At 38.8% G+C, this 14,521-nt stretch overlaps 2 protein-coding genes across 10 annotated transcripts in view; both read left to right on the forward strand.

The window, feature by feature from the left end:
- Positions 1 to 1,251, forward strand: part of cmpy (crimpy) — a 92,853-nt gene extending 91,602 nt beyond the window's left edge. For all 8 annotated transcript variants that reach the window (XM_086834213.1, XM_086834212.1, XM_086834214.1 and 5 more), the window contains one exon: positions 943 to 1,251. In XM_086834213.1, the coding sequence (XP_086690339.1) occupies positions 943 to 964 (22 nt within the window). In that variant the 3' untranslated portion in view covers positions 965 to 1,251. The remainder of the gene's footprint in view (positions 1 to 942) is intronic.
- The window catches only part of knrl (knirps-like), a 104,317-nt gene continuing 90,985 nt past the window's right edge, over positions 1,190 to 14,521 (forward strand). The window contains exon 1 of one of the 2 annotated variants that reach the window (XM_086834208.1): positions 1,190 to 1,332. The gene's annotated coding sequence lies outside the window, so the exon portion shown is untranslated. Of the gene's footprint in view, positions 1,333 to 6,911; positions 6,992 to 14,521 lie in introns of those variants that run through there. The other variant, XM_086834209.1, reaches the window with a different exon arrangement.

Raw genomic sequence — 14,521 nt, forward strand, 5'->3', positions numbered from 1 at the left:
TATTATTGTTATTATTGTCGACGCTTCAGTAACTTTTGCCAAAGCTCTACATTGAACAATTATTAACGAAATTAATTGCCTTAAGCCGGTGTCCCCTCCGTATTCCTCTTGCTTTTGTCAAAGTTATTTTTGAAAACTGGCCGAGCGTTTTATTTTAATCATTACCAAGCAATTGTGTTAAGGTAAAGGCCCCGCATTATTTCATCTAAATATTTATAGCACACTTTAAGCCACAAGAGAAATTCCATGATTAATCATCCGCAAAAATCCCCATGAGTTCCCCCGTCTGTCTGTCTCATCTCAATGAATTCTAAGACCCTACTCTGATTTGGTTTGTTTTCTTAACCACATTTTGTTTTGCGGTCATCGATTTGTTTATCCAAGCATTTGGCGCGTTTCGATAAAGAGGAGGCCTTCTTTTTTCATATTTTTGTTGTGCGTAAACGCGGTGGCTTTGGGGCAGGCTTAAGCAACGCACTTGGGCCAAATATTGCGGTCGGCCCCGAAAGAATAATATTATTCTTTCATCTCGACATGGCTCTGGCTTCTGCATAACTCTGAGCTAATTTTTGCGCAGGCTTCAATTAGGGTCTCGAGACGGAGTGCCCCTCCTCGAGTGTGGGCTTGTGGACAATGAACCGCAATCACAATGACAATGCCAATGGATGGAGATCATGGCGATGAATCACGGCTATATGGAATTGGTAACAGAATAAGGCTGGGCCTGGTCAACCTGACTGTCTGTGATCTGAATTGGTTTTACTGTCAAGTGAATATCTTTGTCTTTTTCGTGTGGGAGAAGTGATGAATTTTAAGTAATATTTCAGGCATTTTCTTATGGATTTAATATTGTTAATTATTTATATTAATTCCGAAAGATATTTCTGGCCTTTCTATAAGATATATCTATTGTATTGGAATTTTCTCCCTTTTTTCCCACAGCACGCACAAACGAAAGACTTAGGCAACGAACTGCATTTACTGCTTCACGAAATGATTTCCCTGGAAAAACGACCTTCGACCTGCACAATTGGTAAACCACAAGAAGAGTGACAAACTGGCGCCAGTCTTGGGACACAAGGACCACACTTGATCGTAGGTGCGAGCCGGACAAGTGATCTATTTAGGTTATTATGTCTTTATGTTGGGACAAGCAGCGAACTCGACAAGGGGCAGCTGCAGGGATCGATCTCATTGTTATTGGAAAACAGTAGGTGGTGCAAGGACCATGGAAAAAAAAATACAGAAAAAGAAGCAGAGTGAAGTCAAAGAAGAAACAGAGTCCTGGACATAAATCAAACATAAGCTGGGATTCCCCCCTCACAAAAAAAGGTAAGTGACATATTATAAATCTCAGGGCGCGATTCGCTCATTTTCGTACCTCTGCTGGGCTGCAAATCATATTTAGCCAACCGGAAACCGATCATAACTCAAAAAAGGAAATGCTCATATCCTTTCGTTTTGACATTTCTCCTTCACATAATCAATGCCTCGATTAATCTAACTTAAAGTTTGCTCACGCTCCATACGTGACCGGGTTCCGAATGACCCAAAAGAGTCCACAACTGCATGGCAGTTCCCATTCGATTCCATAACGAGGAAGAGCAGCTACTTAAAAGATCCTTTTCCTGCCCAGCCCTACCTTTATCTTTATCTTTATTAAGAATTTCAGTAGCCCTCCGTTTTGATATCTTGATTTTATTCCCTGTGCAGGGCATTAATCATATGGCAACATAACATACTACATATATGCATGCATTTTGATTTGTTTTGTGTGGCTTTGATTTCTGTCAGTTATTCGAGTTGCATGCCAATTATCGAGCCCTGTCAGTGGCGTCACCCAGAGGGGGACTCTCTGCATTTGTTTTTTTTTTTAGATTAACATTTGAGAAATTCCAAGATTGCAATCTAGAGAAACTTCCTGTGAAATCCGACATATATTAAGTTGTCTATCGTCCAGTTTCTGATTCCCACAATTTGTTCTATTTCATCTCCCACAAAAAACACCCATAAAAAGGTATAGTTTTAGCCGGGAGACCCACAATTCAACTGTGTTTAATGTATATACTTCTGAGTGACACAGTTGGAAGACCACACACCATTCCTAGCATCAAACTTCAACACCCCCTCATCGCATATTCGTTTGTCTTTAGCACATGCATCACAAAAGTATGATTTAGACGTTTATTAAACTCCAAACAATGGAGATACGAACTATACGAACTATAGGAACTATGTGAGCTTTTATTTGACAGGCATTGTGGGAATTCAAGTGCAGACAACTTTGACAAATCTATTTACCTTTTCGATTGTCAGCTAGGCAGCCTGCAATTAGCACCTTTCTTTTGGAAGGAGAGAGACAGATCTCCAGGGGGGCAGAATAAGATATCTCAAAGAGTTTGAAAACAAAGTTAATTTTGAATACATTGCAAACCACTTGGTATCAGAACCTTGCTTATAAACCCTTTGTTTAAGGAACTGAAATGAAGCTACACTCACAATTAATTACTTTGCCCCAAAATTAGCAACATTTAGTGTCCTAAGCGGATCCCACAGTCTCCGGAAAGTAAATCGAAACTGTCTGCAACCCGTTAGCCAGATCATAAATATTTACTGGCTTGAATTACAGACTTCCAGACTTCCAGACTTCTCTCCCTCTACCAAATATACGTCCACGCACCAAAGATGATATAAATTACAATACAACCTACAATCTACATAGTACGGGGGCTTCAGCTTCGGCTTCATCCCAAAAGCCAAATTGTTTTTTAAAAGCACCATTTTTATTACCGTCCGATAAGTGATCTCGCGACATTTTCAATTTTAATAGGGTCTCTGCCCAGGTCTCCTTACAAAAGCCTTTTTGCTGCGGGTCTCCCCGGTCTCAGTCTCAAGTCCGACTTCAACATGGAGCGATCATTTGTCGTTGCGTTAATAAAATTGCATTGGGCCGGCATTTGAAACCGCTTTGCCGCTTTGGCGGGCGGGGTGGTCAAAACGCTCGAGCCCAACATGGCCCAGACTGTGGGGTATTATTAATAATGCGGTGGGTAGAGAGACCCACACAGGACGGGGCGGCAAGAGGTCAACAGAAAATGCAGCAAAAATAAAACGGCAACCATTTTGAATATGATTGTATGTCATCTTAAGTCGACACTGGGGAAAAATATCTCAAGAAGCTATGAAGAAGGAGATGTTGAGTTTGATGTTTAGTTTGCAGGATCTTCAAGATTTTTCCTCAGTGCAGCAAAGCCAGTGCCTCATCCTCAGTTATAGCCATGTGTTGGCCCGTCTATTCGCATACTCAAATTATCAGCATGCTGAGGAGATGCCGGGATCCGGTCTCCCATTGTGTGCCTTGGAGCTGGCCCAGGTCTCTTGGTGTCGAAGACAATTTTTCATGAGATGAGCACTGGCTGGTATCAGGTGTGTCTTTGGGTCTCTCGCCTTTTGGGGTTCCCGCATCGGCATCGCGATCGCCTGGTAATGGGTTCGCCTAAATAGTTGGACAAGCAAACTTGTTGGCCAAGTGAAAATGGGTGATAATCCGTTTTGACAAATTTGCTTACACGCTTAGTGCGCCTGGTCAGAGTTCAAAATGGGGAGAAAATTTTCCCCACAGATGTCGATGTCGATGTCCTTTCAAAGGGGATTTTTCAGATGGAAAACGGTATAGTTTTCTCTTTGAAAATGGTATTTTATATAGGTTTAAGAAACATGTCATTAACTTTTAGTCACACCTCCTTCCACAGTTTTTAATCTAATGATAGCATTGAGTATACTCAACTTATCTCAACTGAATCAAACCTAGCCCAACCTGAGTGAACCCCAGGCTCATTGATAAATTCCATGGTTTCCCATCGAGATCACGGAGGCTGGAGTCCCATTGAGGGGGGCTCATCTTTGCACGATTCAGATTACAATTAAAGTATCGAGTTCCTCTCAGCACATAGCTGGCATTTCATTTGAATAACTCAATAAGTGATTCCGTCGCCGGCAATTTGCAAGTGCATTTAATTAGTTGCCAGGGAAGAGATCCGGCTCAGCAAAGTTCACCTTTTTTTTTTTTAATATCATATTAGGTACTCGCCTGCCATTGTTTTTGTGCAATGCAACGTTTTGGAATTACCCAATGGGAATACGCTCTGTGTGTGTGCGGGGCTAAACTAGTTTAGCAAATCACTTGGGTATGACTAAGTGCCATAAATGCATACAAATTCCTATTGCCACCGACCAGGCCCAGTCGCAGTCCAAGCTCGATATATATGTGCACTGCAAGTGGCAGTCGTAATCGTAATTCGTAATTTAGCGAAGATGTTTCGCAGCAGCCACACCATATAATTACGGCATTCGAAGGCAGGTTCAGGTGTGAAATGTTTGTGCCAAATCATGCAAATCATTTTATAGTTTTTGTAGTTCCAATAGAAACATATTAGCCGAGCGTTGCGCTCTGCCGTATATGTAACTTATTAATATTTTTCCCGCAGCCGCACGTAATTTCTAAACTTGCAATCGCTTTCAGTTTGCCTGATTTCCGGCCCCTCTCCCTCTCCCTTGGCCGCACCTCATGTCAACGTCATTCAGTGGCTGAAATATCAAGCGTGAGAAAATCTATTATTATCTATCTGGCCAGCATTAGCTGTAGCTGACGCTTCTAATGCCCCCACGGCAGCTGAAACCGGAACTAGACGGTAGCACCTAGGAACACTATATCTATACTATACATAGATATATCTTTATAGAGACTTGTAAACATATAGACGGACAGATGGACCACGTAATCTCGCCTCTTTAATGGATAGTTCACGCGGTGTGAGGTAACTAGCCTCTAATTGAGAGAATCTTTAATATGGTTGGATCAGGTCAAAAGAGTCGAGTTTGTGTCCTAAGTCATTTGATTTTGATACATATTTATTCATATAAATTTTATATAATTTTTATAAATTTATATTGATAATTTATATTTACATATTTACATATTTACATATATCCATGAATAGTGATGTGAAAAACTTTTAAAAGTCAGACTTAAAGCTTAAATAATTTTAACCCATCAAGTTCGTGTCCTAAGTCTTTTGATTTGGAAAAAGTCTTTTGGTCTAAAAATATTTTATATTTAAAATTTTTAGATTTAAAATTTGTATATACATATTTAGGGGTCAATGAATATTTACTTTAAAAATTATAATGATTTTGAAACCTTTAAATTAATTAAACCTATCAAGTTCGTGTCCTAAGTCTTTTGATTTGAAAAAAGTCTTTTGGTCTAAAAATATTTTATATTTAAAATTTTTAGATTTAAATATTGTATATACATATTTAGGGGTCAATAAATATTTACCTTAATTATTATAAATTATAAAGATTTTGAAACCTTTAAATTAATAAAACCTATCAAGTTCGTGTCCTAAGTCTTTTGATTTGAGAAAAGTTTTTTGTTCTAAAAAAACCTATATTTATAATTTATAGATTTATAATTAGTATATACATAAATAGAGGCCAATGAATGATGTTTTTAATAATGATAATGATTTTAAAACTTTAAAATTAATAAAAAAGATCGAGTTCGTTTCCTAAGTCTTTGAATTAGGAAAAGTCTTTTGATCTAAAAGAAATGTATATTTATAAATACAGGTTATATAAATGTATATCAAATGTATAGCAATTTTCACTTAGTTATGATGGATTTTCTCTGTGGAAGTGTATAGAATTTTCGATTTTCCACAGTTTGCTTCCTTTCTTGTGTTCTATATATTATACTTTTCTTGCTAAAATTATAATATAAACAAAGGCCTTGAGTAAAGTAAAGGGAATCAATGCAATCTACCTTCCCTAACAATGACAGATTAATTGCATTTGTACAATAATATGGAAATCGCTTCCATCCAAAGCCAAAGCCAACTTAGCATTCTCAAAAGCCATCAAGACTTACACCCTTTTATTTATTGGGTAAGGTTATGGGTTCATGGCATAATAATTTATAAATAGACATGTGAGTAAATTTATTAAATGGCAATGATCTCATTACAATTTAATGTCTGCCTGGCTCCACACACACACACACGAGTTTCCATTTCGCAAAAGGCAGAAATTTAAATTAATTTCATTTAAAAACCACTTAGGCCCACCCCCAAACACCAAGTGCCCACGAGCTCTTGACGCCGAAGCGAAAATCTCTGAAGTCTCTTGGAGTTTCCAGCTCTTTGCAAGTGACAAAGTGCGGCATGGCCAACTTGTTAGCATATGTTAATTAAAGCGGGCGAGCACACTGGCAGAAAATCCAGCTGACGAGGAGATGGAGTCGGATGGGGGAGAGGGAATGGTACCCCAAGACCCGCCGCCTGCTGCCAATGGTGGTGACTTATGGGCTTCGGGGCCTCGAACTGGGTCTCCTCCGACTTCATTCTGCAGCAAGTCTCGCTGCACAACTGCCAATAACTGCCAGATTAGTGCTGACAACCCAGAGAGGTGATGATTGAAAGCACATTATGTTGCAAAAAGGTTTAGCAATTGAAATACAAAGAGAAATATATAAAGTAAATTAATGACGAAATAAAGTGCAATAACTATATGAGATTGCTTTAATTTTTAGGTAGTATTCAGATGCTTTTGGTTCCTTTATTCCAGTAACTTCAGATAGGTAACCTTCAATAGTTAAGGCATTCTTTTTAGTAGGACCTTAAAAGGTTTCCTTTTTCTATATATTATATTTTTAATTCGGTAATATCTTAGATTTAGATTTATTCCATCCCAAAATAGTGATAGCTCCTATTTCCTCCAAATTTCCTATACCCATGACTGTGATCACTTCTCCTCTGAAACTGTGATTTGCGACTCAAAGGAGTTCTTTGCTCATACATCCCTATATACATAACATATATGTATATATAATCAATCATCTCTGTCGTTGTAGATACAATTCGATTTGCGCCCAATTTCAACGCCTCAACTACTTTGCTCTGAGATAAATCATCGTGGCAACAATAGCTGAGTGAGTCATTGACTGCTACATGTGTATTTTGTATCTTGTATCTCGTTTGCATCGCTCGTATCTGCATCTGGGCAGTGGCAACAGCTCTATCCATAACCATATTTTCCGAAATCGAAGCCGCACATTGATTTATGCCACCAATTTGTTTGTTTTTGTTGTATTTGTTTAACTTGCAATGGGTCTAATGTTTACTCCCGTGGGCTGCTGGGGACTTGTCAGCGTTGCCGACGCGATTTAATTGACTTAATTCAAGGGAGGGAGGCTTGCGTGTGGCTTTAAACTCTCGCTAACTGGAGCAGGAAGAGCCACCGAAATTAGTGGGGCCACAAAAATCGGGCAGCTCTCATTGTTTTTCCCCCCCATTTTCCATGAGAAACCGGGACGGCGTAATTTGGCTGGCCTTTGGCAAAAGGTTCTACCATAAAGGAGTTACCAATCGCGCTACCGTGGGAGCTGCTCTTGAGCTGTTTTTTTTCTCTGCAGACAATTTTTGTATTTTGTGCTTCCGTTGCTACAATTTCGTTTCGGTTTTCCGTAGCGTGACCACAAAATCCCAGCCAACCCAGAAGACACTTTGGATTTGCGACGGGGGGGACTTTGGGGAACTGAAAAATGGTACTTGGTCTGGGGATTGGCAAGAAGATGAGGTTTGGGAAGAGGGGGGAAGGGAGAGCTGCAGTGTCGCCGACAACACTCTTGGCCACTAAATATCCGAAAATGATGGCGATAACAATTTTGCGCCCATGGCGTTGACGTTTTGCACTTATTATGTGAGCCCCGTTTTGCGAGGAAAGAGGGTATGATGATGCAGTCAGTCAGTTTGGGCATTAAACTTAGGATTATATGGAGTTTAAGGAACTACATTTTAGTTGGAAAATATATATAAATATAGAGAGATATATATACTCATATATATACTATAGATCAATTAGTAGAAGTAGGTTGCTTACACTTAAGAAAATTGCTCGAATCTGTAACCCCTTTGTTTCAGAAGTCTGAAATTCTTTACAAAAATCTCTACAGTTATTAAAATGTCTCGTAATAGAGTATCTGTTGTTCATTATTCCCATCTTGTCTTGAAAATATGATTCCCGGCAGGACCTTGAGACTCACTGGTGTGGCTTTTGGCTGAGGTTTTGCTGTGGGCCTGGCCCTGATTGGAATCTGTCTGCCCCGTCTGTCCACCGGTATTGTGCTGGCCTGGCCTGGTGAGCAGAATTATGGCTGTCATCAGGCTTGCAGTTGACATAAACACTCATAGCTACAGGGGGTCGATCATCGTCCGTTTCCATGGAGGAGATTCCTCGCTCCTCCTGGACTAACTTTCTGCGATCCTTTGTCTGACCATTTGCATGCACTGCACGCACAAGGGGGCCTTTATCATCTCAACTAAATATAAAATATGCTTTTAATCACATTTCCGCTGGACATCAAATAATTCCACACGAAACTAAAGTAAATCATTTGAAGATTTATGGGCCAGCGGGCCATGATGAGCGAATGAAACCGAGCCACATCGAAATGGGAAACACTGGCCAGTTTACTCGCTTACTTGATGCTCATTAATATGCAAGGCGCATTTGTTTTATAAAATCCATAATTGGTTCTACTGTACTTACGCACCGGAGGGGGATTTGTATTATGATACACAAACAATCAGACACTTATGGTCAACACTTTAGAGCCAGATTTGGGTCGAGCAAAGTGGCCCGCGTCGCCAAGAGCCAATGACCCAACAGGCAGTTTGCTTTGGGGCCTTTAATTTCAACCAAGACACGCATTACACACAGAAAAATTTGCAGTGTTTATAAGCAATAAGAAATAAGAAAAATGAATTGTAAAAGTAAGCACAGGATTTGTTGGGTTTTTCTAAGTTTGTTTTAAAGAAAGTTCTGTAAATGTTAACTGTAAGCTGATTACGTTCCTAAGGTAACAATATGTTTTAACTTTTCAAATACATTTTCTTAGTAAATTATTCAAAGAACATGTTGCTATTTAAATTAGCCACAAAATTCTTAAATATATCATGGATAAATGATTAAAATTCCATTGGTTTTTCTAAACCAAACTCTAAAGTTATTCTCCATGTGCACCCATTTATACCTATATCTCCACACACTATTTGCTTAGGTCGCCAAAAATGGGTCTGGCATACGCATAAATATCGAAATGAGACATATGATTTCTTACTATATCTATATCTGCAGCAGTCTCTCATTTGTGCCATCGTTTTATTTGCGATACGTGTTTAGAGTTACCAATTAGCCAGGCCACTCACTTTGCTTTGGGGACTCGATTTTCTTTAGGAGCGATTTGGCCCGAATGGGGAGGGATTGCAAAACAATTTTCATCCACGAACCACGAATTGTCGCCGGTCTGGCATTTCAGTTATTGGTACAATTATGAAGTTTAATAGACGCCGTTATTATTGTAAATCAAAGCACATTGTGACACTTATGACAACTGAAGTAGCTCACATAACCGTTTTTACTGAATGAATCGGGTTTCGGGTTATGATTCGTTTATGGTAATGAAATTGGTAACCAAATTGGAATTTTCAGTTCATTTGGGGGGCAATGGAAAGCTAAATATCCGCCTGTTGGGGAACTATTAGATTACAAAAGTAATAAATGAATATATTATAGACTTAGAACTTGCTAATTGTTTAATAAATACTTATAAATTACCTTTTTAAAATCTCTCTCAAGTGCACAAACCTTTTAATAAGATTTAATTCATTCAATCTTTATTGGTTTTTGCATATGATTTTGCATTAAACAGATTGATTTAAGTCAACCAACTGATTTATATAATATTCTTTTGCTTATGTCATATTCATTTATTCATATTCCCAGCTCCCACGTATATATTTTTTCCAATTTCGATCTCGTTTTTTAGGATCGTTTTCCAAAACCATCTATATTTCTCCCACACAAACACACAAAACTCGGACTCGCCAATTAATCACAATGTGGCGCTTGGCTCTGATCTGCCAAAAGCGGCTACCATCCATCATGGCTCATTTGTCAAAGGTCAAAAGTGAAGCAGACAGAGACCTTAAATGGGCCACACACACTCTCTCCTCTGGCTGGAATATACCTGCCAGATACATCAGACACCTTGCCAAAGATCGCAACATAATTGATGTCTTATTCGAACACAATTTTCAATTTAAAAATTGAGCGTGCGAATTCCGAACCCTAATTATGGGATGAGACCTGGCCAAGGCACATACATTTTTTGGCAATACCTCGGCTGTGTGTGTGTGTGGCTTCCTTTTTTGTATTTCCGCCGGAATTAAGTTCTCAGTTTCCATTATTCTGCACTTGCCGTCGGTCACGTCACCTTCGAGTTCCATAATCCTCTTAAAAGATCGAAGCGTGGGCGTCAACCTCCGACTTCCGCCAAAAAAAGAAAACGTTCTTAACTGAGGCCACCCAGCTAAGAGGCTCTAATGGAGTTATTACAGGAAATTAATGAAGCCATTAGAAAGATAAGCAAAGAAGGCGAACTAACCATTAAAGGGGAGTTTCAAGAACTTGCTAAGGAGTATTATGTGAGATAATAGATCGAAGTGGAAGTAATTATAATTCAATGTTGACTATAGAATAAGTATTATATTAATTATAATATATATTATATATTACTATATATATTTAGAGCTAAAAAGTTGTATTTTGTTGGGTTTTCTTGTCAATATCTATCACTTATTATCATAATTTATCTGCCTGTAATCGTATCTGAACATATAACTTCCGAGGAGATACTTATATAGTCTTCCCCCTGATATCTAATCCTAGTTGGATCTCCCCCAAAATGGGTTAAATCTTTCGATATTCAATATACACTCACGATTAAGCAGTTGTCGGCTCAATTTACATGGCAGCCACCAAGTTTGACTTGCAATTGAATTCAAAAAGGAATTCGGTAGCAAATTGTTGCGTGCGGGCCACATTTGCAGTTTTGCAACTGCAACTCCTGTGGGTAGCAATATCTTCTTGCTGCACTCAAAAAAAATATTTATAAGTTATATAAAAATCTATGATAATTAAGAAAGATTTTAAGTGCTAAAGTCATGGGTAAATCGATAGTACTTCTCCTTCTACTCCAGGAAACTTTTTCTTTTCCTTTTAAAGTATATTTAATTAAGAAGATGGATAGATAGATTCAAGATTTCAATTTTCTTTGAAAATTCCCACTTTTTCGGCTAAGTGTACTTGCCACAAACTGCCACCTGCCATTTGCAGCAAGCGGGGGATCCTTGGGCATCAATTGTCTCCATTCGTTTTTCCTCGCTTCTTTTTTTTTGGCCACCACGATATTGTTGTCGCATTTGGAGACGTCGCATTTGCGCAAAAATACTCAAATTAAATTCCAATTCATTGAGGGGCACACACACACACACACACACACACACACACACGGAGGGAAAAAGAAAAAAGAAAACAAAAGACAAAAGAAAAAGTCCATCCCAAAGGAGGAAGGCGGCGCTCCGCAGAGGAGCTCACAATGTGCCCCATGCTCAGGATTAACATAAAACAAATTATTCCAACGTGACTTAGCCATAAATGAATGAGCGAACAAAACTTTTAACTTGGTTTGGTCTTCTTTTTCGGTCTTTTATTTCTGTTCCGAGAATCGAGGGAAATCAAGCGAAAATGCTCTGAATGAAAGGCCCTTGGGGGCTCAAGGAGTTCTGGTCAAGATTTAAGTAGTTGCAGCATCAAGTGGGAAATAGTGAAGGGAAACATGGGTGGCTTTGCTCATTGTTCTAGGTATCTTTATAGAAATTCCTATAATATTAAAATATCTACCAAAATCAGCTTCCGTTGATCGAATTTAAATGTTTCTGCCTTGTTTTTCTTTCGATAACTGCAGCCATGTTATATCACCTCTCGACATGACATCAGAGGCAGTAACATAAACAGAATCGCATTCAGATTCAGATTCAGGTTCAGACTTTAAGTCGGAGACAGAGCTCCGGCACGTACGTCACGACGATATGAAAAGAGCAATCGAGTGGCACACAAAAAGCCAAATATGTGCATTAAATGTGCATTGGCATTAATCGTCGATGCTGAACCGTTTAGAGTTTTCCTCCCCCCTCCCCCTCCAATCGATCCATCGATTCATCGATCCACCGATCGATCGTATAACTGTTAGCCGCACAATATCGGTCATGTTCCAGTTGCCCGTTGCGGGGGTCTCAGGGGTCTCCGCACCTTTTGACTTGGCAGGCGGCGGCGGTGGAGCTCCTCTTACGTGCTCCTGCAGCACCTGCCCCCCGGATCCCTGATCTCCGATCCCCCGATTCCAAGCCCCTTGCACCCTGCCCATGTTTAATAATTTATAAATTTATTTGTGTGCCTCGAAGTACTCTGAACTCCACGTAATGTGTGGTTTGTATAAATGCTACTCTGCCCACACACTTGTAAAAATATATATAACTAAATATATAACTAAATATATAAGAAAAAATATATAAAAAATATAAATAAAATAGTTTATATTTTATTCAAAAACTAAATGTTTTGTGTGATTCAATAATATGTATAATTACAGGAACAGGAACATGAACATATTAGAATATGAGGAAACCTTCCTTAAAAGTGTTTTAAAGTATTCTTATGAGTGCAGATTAAATTAAAACTTCTTAGATATGTAATTTAAAGATACTTTCCTTTATAAATATTTTTATTTTTTACCATAATTCTTTAGCAAATCTTAGTTATTCACTTTTCAAAGTGTTTTAAAGTATAGTAATGAGTGCAAATTAAATTAAAACTTCTTAGATATGTAATTTAAAGATACTTTCCTTTATAAATATTTTCAATTTAACAACAATTCTTCAACAAATCTTAGTTATTCACTTTTCAAAGTGTAGTATCCCTCGACCACGGACAGAATATGATGTCGCGAGGTTGTTCCAGGTACTGCAGGACTTTGACACAATTGCATTCCATTAGCATACACAATTAGCCAACTTGGCTGCTGACTGATCGTGACGCTGGCATTGGGCCATGTCAACATTTATGAGTCGAACCTGCATTTGTGCAAATAAATCAAATTTTACGAGCATCCTCCGTCCATCCGTCTGGCTACCAGATTGTTGTTCTTTCATCACTGCCTTGCACAAACATTGCATAGTACTGTAAGGATATGTAAGGATTCTTCCACAAGGGGGGATTATGGTTTGAAAATTCGGCTATCGATCAATAGACGTGCCTTGCTTATCGGGCAGGTGCTAAATTGCCAGCTCATTACGTGACAGAACAATATCAACACTCCGCCGTAATTGGCAGCCACCAAAGAACAAACTTCATTGAGCACTTTGGAAAAGAAAGAGGGAAAACCCAAAAGGTTAGTTTAAGTATTGATTTGAGACAATGATGGACTTTCAAGGTGCCCATTGTCAAACTATAAAAACAATAATTAAATGGAAAATAATCTGGTATTTCAGCAACATTTTATAAATGAAATAAATAAGATATAAGGGAGTTCTTACATTATGATTAAATACAGAATATATTCATGTTTTATTTCGATTTCCTTTACATGAAATCACTGTTTAAAGAACCCCATATACCCCTTGGAGCACCCCTTTAAACAAACACTGACCACCAATGTCGGATGTGGATGGGAAAATCAAAGTCGGCTTTGAGCTATTTAACCAGCCAGTGGCTGGCCAAGATAAACACCCATTGCAGCCATTGCAGCCAGTGTTCGATCGGCGGCTTGTTGTCCTAATAATTGTGTAAACAACAATGACGCGTTCCCGACTCCACTTTTCAGATTTTCAGTTTTTCCAACGGACCGGAGATCGGAGTCTGAGGACTGGGAGAGCAAAGACACTGACTCGATCTGGCCACAAGTCGTCGGCTTTCCTTTCAACTTCTCTGGCGGATTGTGGATTGTGTGAAGAGTGCTCAACGGGAAGGAGGAGGAGGATCTGAAGATGGTGGATGAGGAACAGGCCTAGAACAAAGTGCATTTGTCTGGCATTTAGAGTTTGGCTAATTTCTAAGCAGCTGCCGCCTCTGTCCGCTTCGAGCTTCTTGAGCAATTCAAATACATAGTAATAACAATAATAACAAATACTAATGGTGAACAAATACGGACAGCGTTGGGCCTAATCCAGCCATTGGCCATCAAAAGTGTTGGTCATTGGGTTTTGGGCCGTCTCTGCCGAGCCCTTTTGTTATGCCTCAAAGAGAAGTGTATGTAAATGGTTGAAACTAAAGAATATCCTTTGATTTTTTTAGTTCCACCTGAAATTACAGTCTTTTTATGAATTAAAAACTACAATTCAATTAATTCCAACACTCATCATAGGTCATTTGATTAGGAAACTTTGTCGGCTACGCCCTCTGAAGTCATAGCCGGGTAATTATATGGTAATGATTAAGTTATTACGCTCATTTTCATCCAACTTCCGTTTTCACTAGAAATGCATTTATTAAGCCCGCTATCTTGATCTTGTTGGACATGATGCACGCGAAAAAACCACAATAATTTTAATTGAAATCATGC

This window comes from Drosophila serrata, unplaced genomic scaffold, assembly GCF_035046125.1.
Source record: "Drosophila serrata isolate PLE 108 unplaced genomic scaffold, ASM3504612v1 contig_272, whole genome shotgun sequence".
Lineage (NCBI taxonomy): Eukaryota > Metazoa > Arthropoda > Insecta > Diptera > Drosophilidae > Drosophila > Drosophila serrata.